At 52.4% G+C, this 20,282-nt stretch overlaps 6 protein-coding genes across 6 annotated transcripts; 5 read left to right on the forward strand and 1 right to left on the reverse strand.

Annotated features, from left to right (window-relative positions):
* Positions 1-1,114: 1,114 nt before the first annotated feature.
* J4E83_009271 (uncharacterized protein) lies at positions 1,115-2,902 on the forward strand (the record flags this gene model as incomplete). The annotated part of the gene is made up of 3 exons (XM_049336160.1): positions 1,115-1,190; positions 1,244-2,694; positions 2,747-2,902. The coding sequence occupies 3 exons, from the start codon at positions 1,115-1,117 to the stop codon at positions 2,900-2,902; spliced, it is 1,683 nt and encodes a 560-aa protein (XP_049184724.1).
* Positions 2,903-4,144: 1,242 nt separating this feature from the next.
* J4E83_009272 (uncharacterized protein) lies at positions 4,145-4,819 on the forward strand (the record flags this gene model as incomplete). Its single annotated transcript, XM_049336161.1, has 1 exon — positions 4,145-4,819. The coding sequence occupies one exon, from the start codon at positions 4,145-4,147 to the stop codon at positions 4,817-4,819; it is 675 nt and encodes a 224-aa protein (XP_049184725.1).
* A 553-nt stretch (positions 4,820-5,372) lies between these two features.
* J4E83_009273 (uncharacterized protein) lies at positions 5,373-6,604 on the forward strand (the record flags this gene model as incomplete). Its single annotated transcript, XM_049336162.1, has 2 exons — positions 5,373-5,823; positions 5,850-6,604. 2 exons carry the CDS (start codon positions 5,373-5,375, stop codon positions 6,602-6,604), a joined length of 1,206 nt encoding a protein of 401 aa, XP_049184726.1.
* Positions 6,605-7,474: 870 nt separating this feature from the next.
* On the reverse strand, positions 7,475-9,213 carry J4E83_009274 (uncharacterized protein; the record flags this gene model as incomplete). Its single annotated transcript, XM_049336163.1, has 2 exons — positions 7,475-8,305; positions 8,359-9,213. 2 exons carry the CDS (start codon positions 9,211-9,213, stop codon positions 7,475-7,477), a joined length of 1,686 nt encoding a protein of 561 aa, XP_049184727.1.
* A 3,969-nt stretch (positions 9,214-13,182) lies between these two features.
* J4E83_009275 (uncharacterized protein) lies at positions 13,183-15,389 on the forward strand (the record flags this gene model as incomplete). The annotated part of the gene is made up of 4 exons (XM_049336164.1): positions 13,183-13,625; positions 13,685-13,717; positions 13,773-15,096; positions 15,180-15,389. 4 exons carry the CDS (start codon positions 13,183-13,185, stop codon positions 15,387-15,389), a joined length of 2,010 nt encoding a protein of 669 aa, XP_049184728.1.
* A 2,448-nt stretch (positions 15,390-17,837) lies between these two features.
* J4E83_009276 (uncharacterized protein) lies at positions 17,838-20,090 on the forward strand (the record flags this gene model as incomplete). The annotated part of the gene is made up of 2 exons (XM_049336165.1): positions 17,838-18,467; positions 18,516-20,090. The coding sequence occupies 2 exons, from the start codon at positions 17,838-17,840 to the stop codon at positions 20,088-20,090; spliced, it is 2,205 nt and encodes a 734-aa protein (XP_049184729.1).
* Positions 20,091-20,282: the final 192 nt, after the last annotated feature.

The following is a 20,282-nucleotide window of genomic DNA, read 5'->3' on the forward strand; positions in this document are numbered from 1 at the left end:
CGACGTCTCCACGTATACTCATGACGCCTCGAGTGAAAACCATATCTCTTGGTATACTACATTGGGAGGCCTCCGAAGGGCTCCAGGGCTACGAAGACCCGCCCTCGTACAGTGCGAACTGCGCTATCGAGGGTTGCATGCTGCCTGACTTCATTTGTTTCAATGCTCAGGCGTCGCGTAACCTCAGCCACTCAAAGCACAGATGCGATACGTAGTGCGAGTCGGAGCGGGGCTTATTTTTGGCACTGCCAAGCTCAGGCTAGAGAATGCTTGTCGTCTCCACTGTCGCGTATCTCTCTAGGTACCGATCGAACCGTTCAAACGCAGATTCTACCCGTTTTTCAGTGGATATACGAAGAGTTTGTCTATTCGACTTCATGTACCTCACTCCACTGAGTACCTGGCACAACCCAGCAACAACGGCGCGCCGACCTGTCACCATGGACGGCCCTTCCGCGGCGCTTCCTTCCTCCGATTCCGAGTCAGCAAACTCCGACAATGCGCGAAGATTTCTCAACAATCGATAATGCCATGGGCAGATGCGGCGGAATGGCACCGATCGAGTGGGGGCTCACCTGATGCACCGGTAGACTTTGCGCATACTATTCAGTAACCCCACGACCGTTTTTAGATGCACAATACCGCTAGCAGATCACCGAGCAGCCGGTGTACCTACGCCAAGTGATGCCCTAAGGGGCGTCTGAAGTTCGAAGTAGGGATCAGGGTAGTCTTGACCCACGATAAACAATGAGACTATCTACGGAGGAGAACGAAAGAAGAGTACGAGCGAAAGTTTCGATTTTATCATGACGTCCTTGAGTCGTTGGAGACTGCACAGGTTGTGCCCCTAATAGATTCCTCGGATAAGACAGGCCATGAAGGTAGAATGCAAGGGCGATATAAAGGGAACGGAGGCGTTGTGTTGTGGAAAACCATCAGCTTGTCTTTACGTTCGTTTGACTGAGCTCAGATCACTCTTTGGGAGCTTCTTTCTAGAGTCTTTCGCATCTTGTCATTCGCTTTAGACCTCACTTCCACTCATTACGCGATCGTTGCTCGTTGTCTCTACACGTCGTCTTTTTTCGAGTACCAAATACTTTTAGGTATCTACATCATGTTGTTACGAGGCGCTTTCGGTCTTGCAGCCTTGACTGGCTTTGCGGCCTCTTCGCCTTTCGTTACGAACTTGAGTAAGTTGCACCTCATTCTCATGCAGAGGCAATGTTGACTAAACCATTTCCAGTGCCGAGAAGAGCATGCGATGGCAACACCGCTTCCACACGCTCGGAGTGGTGTGATTACTCCATCGACACCGACGCGTCCATCGAGATTCCAGACACTGGCGTGACCCGCGAGTACTGGCTCGAACTTACCGATGTTGTTGTAGCGCCTGATGGCGTGTCTCGGACGGCGATGGCCATCAATGGCTCCATACCAGGACCAACGCTCATCGCAGACTGGGGCGACACAGTCGTTGTTCATGTGACCAATTCCCTTACGACATCCATGAACGGCACGAGCATACACTTTCACGGTCTTTGGCAGAAGAACACCAACGATCAGGATGGTGTGAGCTCCATTACACAATGCCCAACGGCACCAGGCGAGTCAATGACTTACACCTGGAGGGCTACTCAGCACGGTTCAACTTGGTATCACTCGCACTTTGCGCTTCAGGCTTGGCAAGGCGTCTTTGGCGGTATCGTCATCAATGGACCTGCGACGGCGAACTACGACGAGGACCTGGGCATGCTCTTCCTTAACGACTGGGACCACCAAACGGTTGATGAACTCTACCTCTCTGCCGAGACGGATGGCCCGCCAGTTCTGGACAATGGTCTGATCAACGGTACCAACACCTTTGGAGACGGCGGTCATCGTTACAACGTCTCCTTCGAAGCTGGAACTTCTTATCGTATCCGCCTCGTCAATGCCGCTGTCGACACCCACTGGAAGTTCATGATCGACAACCACACCATGACTGTCATTGCGTCCGATCTTGTACCTATCGAACCTTATGAAGCTACCATTGTCAGCATCGGTATGGGTCAACGATACGACGTCATTGTAACAGCCGATCAGGGAGACGTGGCCGACAACTTCTGGATGCGCGCGATTCCGCAGTCCGCATGCTCCGAGAACGACAACGAAGACGACATTCGCGGTATAGTCTACTATGGTGGCTCGGCTGGAACGCCAAGCACTTCCGCATACGACTACGAAGACAGCTGCTCCGACGAGACCGAAAACCTTGTGCCGCACATCCCAAAGACTGTCGGGGCAACATCGTCCACAGCCGATGAGCCTGTCTCTGTCGGCCGCAACGACGAGAACGTGTTCAAATGGGCTCTCAACAGCACATCCATGGTTGTGTACTGGGACGACCCTACGCTCATGCAAGTTATGCGCAAAGAACGGACGTTCGAGGCCTCCAACGCTGTCTTCCACCTACCGCGCGAGAACGAATTCGTCTACGTAGTCATCAGCACCAACATTGGAGTACCTCATCCCATCCATTTGCACGGCCATGACTTCTTCGTCATCGCTCAGGGTACGGGAGAGTATACCGACGACGTTGCTCTCAAACTCGACAACCCGCCGCGCCGCGACACCGCGATGCTGCCAGCATCGGGCTACCTTGTCATCGCTTTCGAGACTGATAACCCAGGCGCGTGGCTAATGCACTGTCATATCGTACGTAGCCCTCTTCATTTGCACTTGTATCACTTGACTAACATGCATACAGGGCTGGCACACATCTGAGGGCTTTGCTATGCAGTTCGTCGAGCAGTATGACAAGATCGCGGGGATAACCGACAAGGATGCATTGGAGAGCCAGTGCGATAGTTGGAAGGCTCATAGCGGGTCTGTTGGTATCCTGCAGGATGACTCTGGTGTATGAGGCGTAGTGTCATTCTGTCATGTGGTTACCCTAGAGTCCTCGGGCTCACCTTCCATGCGACTCTAGCTTTTTGGCACTTATAATACACACAAGATTCATCCAGTATTCCACCCTCTTGATGCACGCCCGCGCCTACCAGCGACGGCATTCTTGACCTCCGTTTCGCTTCCATCCATCATCGCCTGCGCCATCCTTCGATGCGAGGTTGGCCCCCACTTAAACGCCGACACTGTGTCATGATCGCATCTAGCCAACTATCATATGCTGGTGGCGCTTGCGCTCGCGGTTCTGTTTAATCTAATCGAAGCAACTGATCAGCAGCCGAAAGCGCGTACCTGCAATATCTTGTGGCACAGCTCTCTAACATACGTCATCCGTCATCAGCCGAACTTCGTCACCTTAGCCCCGCGCTGCCGTCTTACCAACATCTTCATCACCACAAATCGACTTTGAGTTCGTTAGCGACCCGCCGCAAAGCAGCATCTCTCGTGTCGCCTCTAGATCATTGCCCGACGTCATCCTTCCCATATGCTGCACCATCATGGCGAATCCCCCTAACAAGTACGTGGACGTGCGTCCCAACTCTGGTCATCTCATGTTTCATAGTGCTTCCATTGGCTATGCCTCTTTGTCACTTATCAGAATGCTGGGGCCGCTGTACCACCACACACATACCGCTCATGCTGCATCACCTTGCCGACGACATCATGGCCTCGTGTCGAGATCCGGCCCCTTCTATGAACTACTGCCTGCTGTGTCAAGCGTTGCAGTGCCGCAACTTTTCGCCCCGACTATCGAAGCATTTACAGGCCGATCAAACGGCTCCATGGATATGTGCGCCTGCCCCGGAACTGGCACAGTTAATGGTCTCCGTAATGGCCTACCCGCACTCCAATGGAGCTTTGCATGGTCGAGAATTACACCGGATGTAAACTCCATGGCATGCTATATGTGAATAGTTGCACGACAGGCGTTTCGGTTCAAGACAGTAGGCCCTGGTGAACTCACGCCGCTCAACAGCATGAGGGCGATGGTTGCATCATTACGCAAATTCGGACCCAAAACCCAAGTCGCTGGGGCTGAAGAGACATCTGAAGTGGGTACAAAGAGACACGACAACCTTCAGTATGGCTAAACTACATCTCCATTGCTTGCACCAATTGTCCCATTATCTACACACAAACCAGACTTCACATCCTATCTTTTGCTTAGTTCTTCGAACCAATTCTTGCATAATTACAAATGCGCATTCTTTATCTCTCCCTCCTGCTCTGCGTTGCGCAGGCATTTATCCCGACGTATCTAGCTGACGCTACAACTAGAGACGCTGAGAACAATGCTGCGCTTGAGCAAAGGGAAGACGTCCCTCCTGTCGAGCAACACACCGGCATAGCCACAGCTCCCGCACTGACTAGCGACCAATTGTCGCGACATGAGCCGACGCATCACGATAGCACTGCAGCTCATGGTAACGCAGGCGAGGGTGCCAGCCATGCTTCTCCACCAACCCGCGAAGAACACTCTATTTCCCGCCGAGACATCAAGGAGTACATAGCTCTGGTAAAGAAAGATATCGACATCAAGAACTACCACGATTTCTTGAAGAGCAAGGTGGTGCCTGGTTCCTGGATGTATCAGATCGGGCCGGACGACAAGATCCTCGGATATGGAAGTCTCAACTTGACACAGGAGGCAAAGAAAGAAGTAGAGAATCACGAAGATACTTCCGGTATGATGGAAGAGCTTCCCGTGGTATCTCTACGGGCTCTCCCGGCTGAGCAGTCACTTGATGCAGTGTACAAGCAGTCAGAAGCGATTGAAAGAGAAGAAAAGCTCGTGTCCAGAGCTTTGACATGGAAGAAACAGGAAAACGCCGATGATGCTCTCCTTATGGATAGTCTGTATCCGTACGTATGATATATCTCCACATGTCTCATTAGCCAACTAAAAGTGTACGATCTAGGGGGGGTTCACTCAGCCAGGCCACCGATTTTGTGTACCCCGAGAATCCTGGCAGGGATGTATATGTATATTTGATAGACATGGGCGTTCAGATCAAAGTCAAGAATGTGAGTAAATGAGCCCAAGTCTTTCACATCGTTAATAATGCCATCGCAGCGTGACGATGAGTCAGAGTTCAAGACAGATAACGACCTCGTACTCCAATCCAGATCATCTATCGAAAACCACCAAAGTCCAGATTCGGATGACAATGTTGACAAGCCATCGCACGGGACTTATGTCGCGTCAAAAGCCGTGGGCAAGAAGTATGGGCTTGCAAAAGAGGTACGTTGCTGACGCTTTACGACCCTATCAAGTCTTCTGGTGCCTGTCTTTTGTCGGACGAGCTTTCCTAGGCATGATCTTCTCTTTCATGGTCTCCCATGTCCATCTAGGTATCTACTGTGTATTTAGAACGGCTCGCTAACATCCTGGTCACATCCTGCAGGCGAATCTTGTGTCATCAAAAATGTACCCCAAATCTGGCGACTGGGAAAACATCATGTATTTGATTCTGAGAGACATCAACAGTCACCCAGGCCGTGCTTCGCGGAGCGTGGTGACCACATCAATTGCCATCGGCTTGGGCGGAATCACACCTGAGGCAGCTAAGAACGACAAACAGAAGCAAGAACTGTACGGAGATGATCTCCGTACACTGTCCAAACTTGGGGTACCTTTTGTCGCAGCCGCAGGCAACGCAGCCAAGCAACCGAACCGAAAAGATGTCGACCAAATTCCAATGGTTCTTCAGGATGATGACATCCCTCTCATCATCGTCGGCGGTTGCGACGATGAAGGTAATCGAGCCGACTTCTCGCAAGCCGGTCCACTTGTCAGTATCTATGCGCTGGGTGATCGAGTTGATTGCCAATCAAAGGTGGACAAGGAGCGGACAGTTCCAAGTGGATCTTCGTTAGGTAAGCGATCTCTCACAAGAATGCAGCTGAGAAGCACTTGATATTGACCTACGATTTCAATATAGCTGCACCTCAGGTCGCGGGCCTCATTGCTACATACCTGTCCTACTCGACCAAACCTTGGGACGACAGCAAGACTGGTGTGGAGCGCGTCAAAGCTATTCGTGATTATATTACCAGTGACGATTCGAGCTGGGCGAGGGGTTCTGACAGCAACATCCGGGTGATCTGGAATGGTGCGACAAAGGCCGACCATGGGGACGATGACGATGACGATGACGATGACGATGACGATGAAAGCCCGACCGACTCGAGTCCAACTTCATCGAGCCCTATGCCTTCGGCAACACCATCTCGCAAGAACAAAGCGCTTTCCATCATTTTCCAAAACTACATCGATGAGATCTCGAACGAGAACACCTGGTTGTTCTTCAATAGCGATTACGGCGAGTCCTCTGAATGTCGTCTTGACACGCAAGCCATGAAGACTGTACCAGCAGAAGGCAATGTCGATAACCCACCTTGGCCTGCTGGTACGTACGAGCTGGGCAACCTCATCGACAGCAGTAGTTGCGACTATCTCAACGATGGAACCAATCCTGGATCTCTTTGGTGCCAAGATTGGGATGCACCACCTACAAAGCAAGGCGAACCCGCTTTGCCCAAGGACCGCGAGATCAAGTGTAAAGCGGAGGAGGTGAGATATAAGAGTGGAGCTGAGGGCTGTTCAGATTCCATGATGGGCATCTATCGTCATGCCGTCGTTACGTGTGACTGGTAGTTATCACCAACGATGCGGTAGAGGGGTGCTAAACAGCTTTCCTCGGTATTTCTTTCGCTGAATTGTTTGGTTCGGTCTTTTCCTTCTCGGTACCTGATCCTCAGTCACGCTCGCTTTTGTTTGCGACATCTATTAGCTCTATGTTCTTGCTGAATACAACACGTACGTCAAAGCGTTGCTTGTGTGCCAATGAGCCCAGAAACTTTGAGACCAGCTTCCTATTCACATACACCTTTGGAATGAGTATGGTAAGCGGGTGCAAAGAAAACTACATTACGCCGTCAGTAGAATCCACTCGGCATCTTCGTACGCGTGGCTGCTCCGTTCAACGCGGTGATGTGAGAAGGTGACGCGTGTGCACGGCTCTGAGAGCCGGGCCACAGAACGCCCGTGTAATCTCCATAGTAAATCCGTGGTATCTCCGCCCATCAATGCGACCACGATCGTCATTCTTCAGTGCGATGCACGCCAGCATCCTCGATGATTGGGCAGCCACGGGGGAAGCTGTAAAGACGAACATTTGCGGGTCCGCGCTGCTCCATGGGCGAAAGCTCCGCGATGCGCATGCTCGATGCCGCCCAGTGACAGAAGATTAGGCCGCCAACAATTGATATCATAACGAAAGGGTGTTCGAGATTCGCGAAGGAAAGATTGGCGAAGAGCCTGAAAACGCACTTCGCGGTTTGTGGCCTGTGAAAAAAACAATGGGGACAGCAACGTAGTTGAGTCATGCAGCTCACAACAAACCATCAGCGGTGGGTCATGAGAGCGAAAGGGGTGATTGAGTAAAACTTTGTTCATTTTTCTTTTTGCTGCTATGCCCAACTTCGAAGGATTCATGCAGGTCAGGTGCTATGTAGATCATCGAGATCAGACCCTCAAACTCGCTACGTTTTGCGCCAAGAAGTCATGTGTATCACCCCTAAAGTCGTCATCGAGGTAGCTGTTCTTATTCGCTCCAAAGTTGATCAGCTTTTTGCCTTCACTCCACTTCGGCCAGTCCATAAAAGTGTTACCCTCATTAGGGTCCAAGTTGTAGACGAATGAGTAGTAGTAGCCTCTAATGGTCTTCGCGGCATTGTTGGGCAAGATGCCATTGAAGACTTGCAAGATGTCAGAGCCATGGAACGTTCCTAGAATGGGCGTACCGAAATCGTATGTCGCGAGATAGGACCAGGATGGTACATCGGGGGCGACTTGACCAGTGACTTCCAAGAAGAGGCGACGTGTGAGCGTGAAGGTAACGTCGCCGAGGATAGCGGAGACGCGCTTGAATTGCGGGTAGAAGTTGTTGAGTAGGCCGGTGCGGAAGGGCGAGCCGTCCTCGGTGATAGTTTGGTAGCTGCCTACTAGCTGTTCGACTTGCGCTGGTGAAGCATTCTGGAAGAAGATGGTTGAGAGATAGGTCGTTACTTCTTTGGTCGTAGTTAGATTCGAAGTGAAGAGACCAAAGAGAGTACCCTCGTCTTCTTGGTCACCAACGATGAAAGGTACTTTGGCGTACTTTCCAGCTTTGACCAGGGCATCGGGAGAATCCGAGAGGGCCTTTCCATCAGGGCGAGGGAGATAGGAAAGATTGACCGTGAAGTAGCCCAAGATACCCGGGACAGTATTGGCGGCATTGAGGAACTTGGTGTACGGCACTGTGCGGAGACACGCCAAGGTATCGGCAGAGCTGGCACATCCAGCTGCTTCAACGACCTGCAAGTAGTTAGCATTGTGCTTAGCAGCAACGAGTAGGATTGAGCACATACCCTGTCGTAAATAGCTTGACCTTTGGGGCAGTCAACGGGATCAGCTGGAACTATCGAACCTGAGTTCATGATGCCAGCTCTGAACAGCGGCTTGCCATTGTAGTTGTTGTCGCCGTCGTAGAGCATCATCTGATCTAACACGGAGATAGCACCGGCAGACTCTCCCCAGATGGTGACCTTCTCAGGATCTCCACCGAATGCGGCAATGTTGTCAGCAACCCATTGCAAACCCAACCTCTGGTCCAGCAGCCCTAGATTGGCGGAGCCATCGGCTAGTACCTCTTTCCCGGGCATGAAGCCAAATCCGCCCACGCGATAGTTGACTGCCACAAATACGATGGGCTTGCCTTGAGCGACTGATTCGGCGACAAGGCTTGTTCCATCGTACATTGCAGTAGATCCAAGTTCGAAACCGCCACCAAAGATCCAGAATAGTACCGGAAGTTTGTCGCCAGCTTTGGTACCAGCGGGACGCTGTACGTTGATAGTAAGGCAGTCTTCTCCAGCATTTGTGACGGTCTGAAGAAGTGGTAGGTTTAGGATAGTGCCTAAGACGTTGGTAGGGATATTCCTCTCATCTATGCTGAAGAAGAACTGTGGGCATGCTTTTGGAATGCCGGTTCCGTCGACCTTTCCGAGAGAGGAAGTTATGGGCTGAGGTGGTTTCAGTCGTAGCTGGTCAATCGGGGGCTGTGCGTATGGTATGCCTTTGAAGGACTCAACACCCAATACGTTGATGCCAGCAACCGTGGCTTGAGGCGAGGGAGCAACGACGGTAGGGTTTGCTCGTTTCTCCAGTGGTGCTGGGACTGCTAGAGCCAAAGGAAGCAACGAAAGAAGGGTTGCTAGCTTCATAGTGAGTAGTTATGCGTTCGATCGTGGTTGTCGAATCAAATGAAGTTTTTGTTTCTGGTGACTGCTTCTGCCATCGCTGTGCAACGCACGATACTTAACTCGCCCGGTGGAGAAGATATCACAAGCCAGATACTACGCTTCACAACGAACCTCGGACAATGTCAAGGTCTCCTGCGTCCGGACGAAGAGCGATTTGGAAAGATTCAACGTAAGTTCAAAGGCCGCCGTGGCTGCAGATACACCCATGCTTCAATAGCATCCTCCCGGAATTTTGGGTTGCAGATCGCTCTCATTTTGATGGAAGTGGGGTCTGACAGCCTTGTGAGGTGACACGGTGCATGAAGAACATCGTGCGCTGACCTATCCGAACTCGCAGTTCAGAGCGTCAGCCAGGGGAAAGAGCCACAATAGGCTTGGATCGTTGATGGATAGCTTCCGGCGCGTATTGTCTAGGCAGCTGGTCATGAGGTGTCGGCGCATCTAGCGGACGAGTAGTAATCCAGAGTTTATGGTTTTGCGCCACATCAGTCTTTACACAAGCCGTCCTCGGAAGTTCTCTGTTTGCGCTTTCGACAAAACGCGAATGACCTGAGTGCACCGACTATGAGATGTGTAGTGGAGGGACGTGCAAGGTAGGATATCGACGCCAAGAGTGGCATTGACTGCCGGACCGCAAACGGATGCATTCTCCCGGTCTGTGAGTGGGTGTATCGACTGAATCGCCATCGTTGTTAACACGCTCGGGAACCAGCCATAAACCGTTGGCTTGTATTCTGATGACGGAGATGCTACCTTTCAAGGGGTAACTACTTCGCCCCGCGTGGACAAAATGCGGGGTATCCACGATGGGTCTCCCCACGATCTCGGCGAATCCATCGTTCGATATATTGGTGTTCAGCGCCTTACTTGCGGGCAAGGCTGAAGCCTCGGTAGTAGAGAGGCGCCACAAACTTACGCAAACTCAAATTGCATGTGAGAAGACTCTGAGAGGTTTCGAGAACTCAGCGCACCGCGCCAACGCCCGGGTGCACTCCGGTGGCTGATGGACGTGGAGCCGGTAACGGTAGTTGATGCTAGCGGAGCGTATACATCCGTATCGAAAGCTTTGACAAATCTTGGAATGAAATTTACCGTGCATTCGGTATGGGCGCGCTCGCTGAGCTCGTTGAATAAAGGCAAAAAAGGCTGCTATGGCGTGGCCATACGCCCCACAGACTCAGTAGGATCGGATGCAAAGCAATGCAGGGAGAAGAGAATGCTGTCAGATTTCTCAACAATGCGAGTCCGCATGTTGGGAGTCGCATCCGTGTACAAAGCTCAGGCGCGAGGCAGGCGAGAGTACCTCAGATTTCCATCTCAGCTTTGGGGGCCAGTGCGGGATTACTAAGCGTTATCTCCGACTCAATCGAGGCTTCGTCCCAGAGCAACACTAATACTTCAATTTCCATCACGACATCACTGTCGGATTTGCTATGAGCCATCTGGACTTGCGATCAAAACGATATAAACAGGCCGGTACTCTGTTTCAGTCGCACATAACACGTAACCAGCATCAAAACAGCCACCAAGACTGTTCCATCATTTTGGCCTCATCTCGATCTCTAGTAATTCACTCATCTACAAGATGGCGGAGGAACACGGCAATCTCAAACTGCTGCAATGGAGCACACCTTCTTCCGATGTTTGAGCTACGTATACGGTATCAAGAATGAGCGTTGCCACTGTCTCTCTTGGTAGCTATCTGTTGAGGCGACACATGGTACTTCGCTACGGACGCAGAACTCATGTTAGATAACTTCTTGGCACATCTCTGGATATACTTTTGTGTCCATATCGAGATAAATTCATGGTTTGAGGTCGAACAAAGCGATGTAGTGGTCCCACGAGGGATGGTACACATAATCGACGCTTACATGCATCCGTTATTACGCGGTGGTAGGTGTCACTGTGCGTGCTTACGTGCGTAAGTAATTTCCCGGTCGTCGGGGGCCTGAAGGATAGATTCAGTCATCCCTAGCGAATTTCTCCTGCGCGAATGTGTCGGCCGCATTATCTCCAATGCCGTATTTCAACATCGAGGTTGAGCCCATCCGCTACAACAGCCAATGTGTTAGTTTTACCGAGTGGGTCTCCTTATTCACTTTGTGTCTTGCCCCATTGATCGCGGTAAGTTCAACCTGGACTATGCTCCTGCATGAAGATGAAGTACTGATGGAGCTCGTGCTTTAGCACATCGTATCAGGAACGCCTACAATATCGTATCTGACAGATCGACGCCCTAGGTGGTACGATCGGTTGTGCAGCTACAACCCGACATCTATAATCTGGAGATACGCTGCGATAGCCGACCGGCGCATTCGCGCTGTTCAGTGGAGTCGTCATGATTTAGCAGCCACCAACGCGATATTCTGGACCGCGAACGGATGGAATGGCGGGGAAGAGATGGTTACGGCCTGTGCTCCGCACTGCTTACGTTTGCCAGAACACACCCACGTTGAAATAGCCTCATTGACAACGATGAAGACCGTTATCACAACGCTACAAGGCGTGTCGGCACTCTATTTACTCGTTGGTGCCATGTCCGGAGCCGCACTTCCCGGCGTCGCTATTGGATTCGGTATCGACGCCGTCTTCTTCCCGTTGGCTATTCTCGGTCTTTTACGATTATGCGCTGCTACGTGGCTAACAGAGGACTTTGTATACCAGCGAGGTGGCTTGCGGAACGTCACGACAGTCGTGCAGACGCACCGGACTCTCTTGCCAAAGGACAGTGACATGGAACCCGATCAACAACCGACAGCAATGGAACCGCTCATAACAGCGCCATATGAAACAGCTGGATTCAAGTCGCCCGCAGAATCCTGGAAAAGCTATCTCTTTCGCAGCTTCTTCCTTCTTCTTCTCGGAGGCGTTTGGACATTAGCTCTCCTCATCTTCACCCCAGTATTGGGAGACACATTTTTCACTACAACGACTTTCCTGCTCGGGTTGTTTTACTTCGTCTTTATCACCGTTTCCCTGGTATTGTACGCCGTCTACTTTGTTCGCGGCCAAACGACGACTACGATTTTACCCTGTATCTCGAGCACATGGTACCGGATCTATACTCTGCTGCTCATGGGTCTTATGGTGGTTCTCATCGTTATTGCAAGTATAGAAACGAATAAGAGTCCCACGGGCTTGTACACCAGTGCGGACTTAGGGACAAATTTGGCATGTGCGGACTCCAGTCAGTGGTGGCAATTACCGCCTCCCAGTCGGTGGATAGGAGTTGCGACAGACAAAGAACTGGATGAAAGGTGGCTGAAGCGGAATCAGACCAGCCTGGTCGTTAAGGGTGCCCAAGAAACGGAATTCTGGCTGTACAACTTCACTGGCTTCTGTATGGGGCATGTCAACGATATGTAGGGTGCTGAATTTGCGCTACACTCGCTGGCGCGTTTTGTACCTAAGTAGTATCAGAAATCTTTGGGCTGTAGCTGGACTAATCAAGGCTACCCGAGTAGAATCTGAGCTTTGCGATGAGTTCGTGCGTATGTACCAAATTGAAGTACCTAGGTAGTCAAACAAACTTGCTCACGAGTACAACAATGATGCTTGAGCATGGGTGTAGACTCCAGAAGAGTGCGTAATTAAGTCTTCTCTGAGTTCAGCATAAATTCACTTCTTCCTTGCGCGTCGGCCGGTGGAGTTTGCTGGTGACAATCCGAAACGGGTTAGAGTCATGACGTAATAGCAGTTCGGCCTAAACATCCTCGCAGTCGGCGCGCACTGCAGATACGCAACAGCCATTGCGGTGCCCTTGACCAGCAGCAAACTGTCGCGCGAACGACTTCACGACTATAATGTTCCAACTTGCTTGAAGTAGCGCGAGGTTCTGCTATTCCAACCAAGCTTCTGAGATCAGCAATTGATCAACTCTGACGCGAACTTACCACCCCACGTCTACATACTCAACTACCAGTAGCGATGCCGAACCCTACAGATATTCCGTCCTTCGCCGCCTCGCAGCTCACGCTTCTCGATGCCGAGCTTCAAGCCGAGCTCTCCGAAACAAACGCGCTTCTCTCGTCGCACACGCCTACCGCCCTCTCGCGCGCCGGTCTCGCGATCCTGAACCTTAACATATCTTCTATACGGACAGGGCTGGGCGGCAAGACCGTGGTCGAGCTGGGATTAGATTCGGCAGTTGTGGCTAAAGGCGAGAAGCCAGATATCCCTGAGCATGGCATACGTGTGGGCGATATAGTTGCGGTTCAAGACCAGCCCAGCGGGAGCGCGAAGAAGACGGAAAAGAAAGAGCTCGAGAAGAAAGGCGCATCGGGCGTAGTTCTCAGGGTACGCAGGGAGAATGTGGAAATTGTACTGGATAAAGAGGACGCAGATGTGCCTACTGGCGGCAAGCTATGGATGTTAGTTTACACATTGTGGGCGGCTGTGTCGGGCATAATGAGGCTGATACATGTACTAGAGTCAAATTGGCCAACGACGTCACCTACAAGAGGTACGTCCTGGCCGAATACACTGTTTCAATCTTCACCTGAACTTATTCATGATAGGATGAACCAAACGATGAACAGGCTGCAGAAGCTCGGAGACCAAGAATACACTCCCTTCATGCGCGTACTCTTTGGACAGGCATCGCCTACGCCCCTGCCTTCAGACTTGAATGACCCATCGAACCCTCTCCATAAGCTCGAGTGGAACGACTCATCTCTCAACGACAGCCAACAAGAGGCTATCAGATTTGCGCTGGCCTCACGCGAAGTTGCGCTGATTCATGGCCCCCCAGGCACAGGCAAGACGCACACTCTGATTGAGCTTATCCTCCAATTGCTCAAGCAAAAGCTTCGCTTGCTGGTATGCGGTCCATCGAACATATCCGTAGATAACATTGTCGAGCGTCTAGCATCTCACAAGGTACCTATGGTGCGCCTCGGGCACCCAGCACGCCTTTTACCATCCGTCTTGAATCATTCTCTCGACGTCCTCACGCGGACGTCAGAAGCAGCCGCCTTGGTCCAGGATGTTCGCAAAGAAATGGATGACAAACAATCGTCTATCCGTAAGACACGCAACGCCAAAGAGCGCCGTCAGATCTACACCGAGCTGAAGGAGCTTCGACAAGAGTACAGAGAGCGAGAGAAGGGATGTGTCAACAACCTAGTGACCGGCAGTAAGGTCGTTCTTGCGACGCTGCATGGCGCGGGTGGCTTCCATCTAAAAGGTCAGGAGTTCGACGTCGTCATCGTGGATGAGGCCAGTCAGGCTTTGGAGGCTCAATGCTGGGTGCCTTTACTGTGGGTCAAGGCAAGTAAGCTGGTGTTGGCCGGCGACCACCTCCAATTACCACCCACTATCAAGTCTCTCAACTCGAAACAAACGAAAGCGGCCAAGAAGGAAGCCAGCAAGAGTGACGATAGCGCGGAGAAACCCGCTGGCAAGCTGATTACCGGCATGACGCTCGAAACAACTCTTTTCGACAGGCTACTTTCTCTACATGGACCGTCGATCAAGCGGATGCTAACAACGCAATATCGCATGCATGAGAAAATTATGCGATTTCCATCGGACGAACTATATGATTCGAAACTTATCGCAGCAGACTTCGTCAAGGACCGTCTACTGAAGGATTTGAAGTACGACGTCGAAGAAACCGAAGATACACAAGAGCCGCTCGTCTTCTGGGACACTCAGGGTGGTGACTTTCCTGAGAAGATCGAAGACGAGGGTGTGATAGGCAAGGGCGGGAAAGGCATGAGTCTTGGCGACAGCAAATCTAATGAAGCAGAAGCGGCGTTGGTGAAGATGCATGTCGCGAATCTGATCAAAGCCGGCGTTAAAGCGGAAGACATCGCGGTGGTTACGCCATACAATGCACAGGTACGCGTCTCTCCACCCTGCTCATCATGCGTGTGCAATGCGCGTCAACTTTGTATTGTGGGGTTCAACGTTAACAATGGTAGCTCGCATTGCTTGCTGGAATGCTCAAAGAGGCGTATCCTGGTATCGAACTAGGATCCGTGGATGGCTTCCAAGGCCGCGAGAAGGAAGCCGTCATTGTCAGCACAGTACGGAGCAATCCAGAGCATGAGGTGGGCTTCTTGGGCGAGAAGAGACGGCTCAACGGTACGTCAGCTCCTACTCTACCGACTCGCCGCAATATCTACGCATGAACACGTGGCTGCAGGTGCTGATGAAGGGCGCAGTTGCAATGACACGCCCAAAGCGACATCTTTGTGTGATCGGAGACTCAGACACAATAAGCAAGTACGTACCCTCTTCATCCCCAATTCATGTCCCCAGCATCACTGGCTTTCCTTGTTGGTCCCACAGCCCATACCTCATCGTCATCGCGGAGTCGCGGACTTCGGTCATACCCGAGAACGTGGGCGTCGGGATGTGGTCTTTGCGAACAAGCAAATCTGAAACCCGCGTAACTCGAAACTGCCGTGACACGCCCCCTTGCTTTGTCACACGGGAACCCTTCGTCACCCACACCGAGACCAGTCCCTCGGCACCCTGTTATACGGCGGAGGATTCTATACGCTCGTCACACCACAGCGCCGTGCATTGTTGCTGACTTGATTGATTCACAGGGGCTCCAAGTTTCTAAAAGCCTGGATGCAGCATCTAGAAGACCACGCCGATCTCAGGTATCCGAACTTGGCGGACGTCTACGTGGACCAAGAAAACGGCGGATGAGGGGTGTAAGCAAGCGAGGCTGTAACACATGCGCTGTCACGGGCTCCCAAACAAACAATGTCGGAGTTGTGGTTCGCTACTACATGTTGGAGTGGTGTGGGGAGGACATGGTCTCAGCGCTATGGTTTGGTTCGCAAGCGAAGCGCGATACTGCAGCCATGGTATGCGGCGTGATTTTAGCTGCAGTAGTCCCGCGTCAAAGTCGCGAGTCGAGACAGCTCGGGCCAAAACACCTACATACGCCGAATGTCATCGCCAAAGTGGCATGCGGCATGAGACTACGGTGGTAAGACGGCGAAGCAGGGCTTGCATGCGATTACATATATGCGCAAAAGAGAAACGAGAAGGACCAGAAGAGCGCGCAGAATAGACAGCGAGTAATGCGCTCATTCTCTCAAACTCTTTATGCTGAACGGTGTCGTGCAGGACACATGATCTTGATCATCGTTACGTTGCCGTATTGATGGATCATATCTCATTTTGATCTCAATATTTTCCCGTTTGATGTTCGTCAGGAAGTCGTGCAGGATAAAGTGTGTGTGGTGGCGAGTCGTGACCATCAATACATGGCGCAATACTATCGAGCAATCAGCGCAGGCCGGAAACTTCATCAAAACGGCGCCCAGCGCTTGCGACGTCGCTTCTGTCAACGTCTTCTCAGACCCTTCGGCTACTGTCGACCAGCCTCCCCTATTAATCATGTTTACATCAACGTACATCGTCAACAAGTAACGCGTGCAGTAGAGTACCAAACAGTCGTGATAGACGGTGTGGTGTGGGCCAGAGTAATCAGCTCCAATCAGGCCGTCGTCGGAGTTAGTCCGCGGACAGCCTCAAACGCGTTAATGCAGGCTGGAGCAAGGATTCCTGTTAGTCTGCACGGCCGAGGGTCCATGACATGACATGCGTCCTGGCGACCCCGTGTCTTCTCGCGCGCTCAGACCTGACGCGACAAGAGGAGGGTTCGTGGAACGCCTCGGTCAGTGCTGCAAGCCGCTATTTGTAGACGCAGAAGGATTAGCTCTGCGACGGCTTTACTGGGATTTGAGATGGCGGTTCTGGACGAGTGGTAAGTTTGAGAGGCCGACAGGGAAGCTGAGGTCCAAGACGTGTTAGCCGCATGTTTCAGAAGGGCTGAAGAGGACAGTGGCCGAGCGCGCCTGCGCGTGCCGTGCTGCAGCCAACGAACGTATCGATTGCAACAGTCCGCTTTGGCGAAAACATGCAGCTGTACTGGACGCAAAACCCCACAGCCCCATCGCCAACAACCTGCACGTCGTTCGTTCGCGCAGTGGTCCGACTTGTTGGCCTCTCATGCAACGCTTGTGCAGCAGCGATCAGGCCTTTATTTGTTGCTGCAGCCCCCCAGCCCCCGTTGTGTTGTGGTCAAAGGTAATGCCGGTCATACTGCTTGATTCGCAAATGCGCCATCAATAATAGCCTCCTCCTTCCCGCCGCGCCCCCCATCCGACTGACCCTCCCCACTCTATTGGCACCCTTGTCCAAAGGGTACATGACGCTCTCGGTCTGATACATAGACCCTAAGAGCGCCGCCCCCGTTCTTTTGCTGCTCTTCTCGTTACGTCGTCTGTGGCACGTCTCTCTATTGTTTAACCTCGTCGCTCTTTCTGATCGAGTTCGCTTCTTTCGAGTCTTGGGGGCTATCGTTGTTAATTCCTTATTGCCTATTCTTGCCTTGCATCTATTTTCGGAGGAGGAACGTTTGCCGCGCTTGTCGCTCCGGTCCGCCTTTGCTTTGCTTCTTATCCATCAACTGCTTTCGCAACATCGGTGATGGTAGTCGAGATCCTCACGCTCGCTGGGTCATCCCGGTAAACCTCGCCTAAGCGCAATTTCCAGAACTCGTCCGCAGAAGCGCATTCGCCAACACTCGGAATCCAAAACATCGCAGCATCCATATGCTTCAAAGAGAAGGCTTTGTCGTCGCCGATATGAGTGCGTCGACGCCCTCGCCCTCGCCTCTTGAGCGCTCCAGCTGGAAGGCTGAGGCTATCAGAAGAGGGAACTTAAAAATTAGCGGGCCGATCCCTATTACCGAGGATGTGCCGTTGAATGAAGAGGAAGAGAAGGAGTACGCGGCAAATGGCGCGCTGGACCGGACACTGCAGCCGCAGGACGCGCCAGAAGAGCAGTATGAAAGGCCGCAAACCCCGCCAAGACCACTTCAGTCTCCTCCGCCTGTGCCTGAACAGCATATGTCAGCCTTGCGATCAAATCCCGTGGGAGAGCAGCAGCAGCCGCAGCGCGATTCGGCTGTTCCCGAGCGCCCGATTTCCTCGAGATCTCCACCAAAAGTCCGACACTTTGACGAAGGGCAGCGCGAAAGCATTGTGCCATCAACTTCGATCGCTTCCCCGTCGCCGTTTCGCTCAACGCCAGAGAGCGCCGGTAAAGCTGCACAGAAGAAGAACAAGCGCAAGAGCGGCCTCAGAAATGTATTCCGTAAGATGTTCGGGCGAAAAGGCCCGGACCGAGCGGACGATCTGGAAGAAGAGCCAATGCAGCGTGGCCACAGCTACCACCATAGTGTAAGTCTTTCTAGAACAGTGTGACGAATCAAATCTGACGAAGAACAGGATACTACCATGCTGAGATCAACACCACCAAGAGAACCAAGGACACCCCCGTCCAATCCTCGGATATCTGATCTGCCAGTGGAGGAGCTACAGCCATTACATCCGCTAGGCCAACATCTCCCGTACCCCATGAACGTGAATGCGCCGCCGGCAAGTCCGCCGAAAGAGTACCTTACATTCGATACGGACAGGCCGGATCTCGGTCGCCGAAGAGCCACGCTGCCCACTGTACCAAGTGCCATTACTCATCGACACAGTTTCGACGAGCCTCGGGAAAAGCTGGCAGCGTGGGACGAACAGGCTGAAGAAGATGAGATGTCACCCGGTATCGGTATCGCACTGTCCAGTCCGACTCAAACAGTAACGTCCAAACACGACAGACGGAGATCAAGAAGTGCAGATGCTCTTCATAATCTCGCAAAAGAGCGCGCCTCGACGGAGAGAGGCAGGAGTGCGGAGATCAAGTTCTGGAGGGAGAGCTACATGTCCGGCAGCATCTATAGTAGACCGCAAACAGCGAAGACTGTAGAGACGGTCCGCACCGTGCCGATGCAAGAGCCCATGATCCGAGAACCAGACAACGAGTCGTTCAACGAGATGAGCGCGACGCTCGTTCAAGCGGACGAATCGCAGACCGCGACGCCGATTACGGAAGAGCCAAACCGCGAGCAAGAACGTAGTGTTCAGCCCCCGGTCTCAGCCTTCAACTTCGGTGACCTGAAGAATGCGTTGTTCGGACCCAAAGAGGAAACCATCCCAGAATCACCGCAAGTCCGAAGCATTTCGCCGCCGCCTCCGCCACCAGCGAAGAGCCAACATCGCATACCCATTGAGGATCGCGTTCAGGATCTTGAATCCAGGTACTCCAATCTCGAAACACTCACCCGCCGAATGTCATCCCGTAACAACCGACAAACCATCATCCTCGAAAACGCACCTCGCAACCTGCGATCAAGGAACCGGAGTTCGTCCGCATCTGCATCGCGCTCTCACTCAAGATCAGCACCGAGCATTCATCAAGAGCTCATCGTTCAATCAAGTAGTGAGACCCTTGAGCCTGAGCCTGCGCCTGGTTCCCCAACGCTTGCCGCACCTCCCGTTCCTCACACTGGAAGCAACGAGGAGAATGCGCGAGCGCTGCGAAACGTCTATGAGGCGCTCAGACACGAGAGGAGCGCGAGGAAGGCCTTGGAACAGCAGGTTCGCACTCTCCAGCACGATGTCTCGGATTTGCATGCCCTGGTGAACAAGCTCATCGTTTCGGCGACTGCCACATCGCCATCGTATCCTACTCCTTCGCCCGACACCTTGATTATCTCGCGTGAAGGCGATCAGCGGATAAGCTGCTCCACACCGCGAGCACCAGCGCACGACCGGAATGTCGTCTACGGCCAGACCAGCCACGACAGGAACCAGCGCTGGGCCAACGACGACGCGAGCGTCTACTCTGAAGACCTGGCCCGCAAGCCGAGCTACGATGATGTCTCGCCAGAAGTGTGGGCCACGCCGAAGGAAGAAGGGTTCGATGGGAGTGGCTTCTTCCATGGCGACGACCGGGTAGGAGCATATGCTTGAGGGCTTTTAGGTCGCTTGATGCGGTCTCGAGACGTGGAATGATTGGTAAGGTTTTCTTTCCTTCTGGATACGGCCGAGCATGGCATGACCTTTTGGATGTTTGTAAGATACCCAGCGTGTGCGTTGTTATGGCGCGCGCTTCTGTCGTTGAGCGATTTATTATTTCTTGTGTCTATTGTTTGGTTTAGCGAG

This window comes from Alternaria metachromatica (assembly GCF_023757995.1).
Source record: "Alternaria metachromatica strain BMP 0045 chromosome Unknown scaffold_31, whole genome shotgun sequence".
In the NCBI taxonomy this organism is placed as follows: domain Eukaryota; kingdom Fungi; phylum Ascomycota; class Dothideomycetes; order Pleosporales; family Pleosporaceae; genus Alternaria; species Alternaria metachromatica.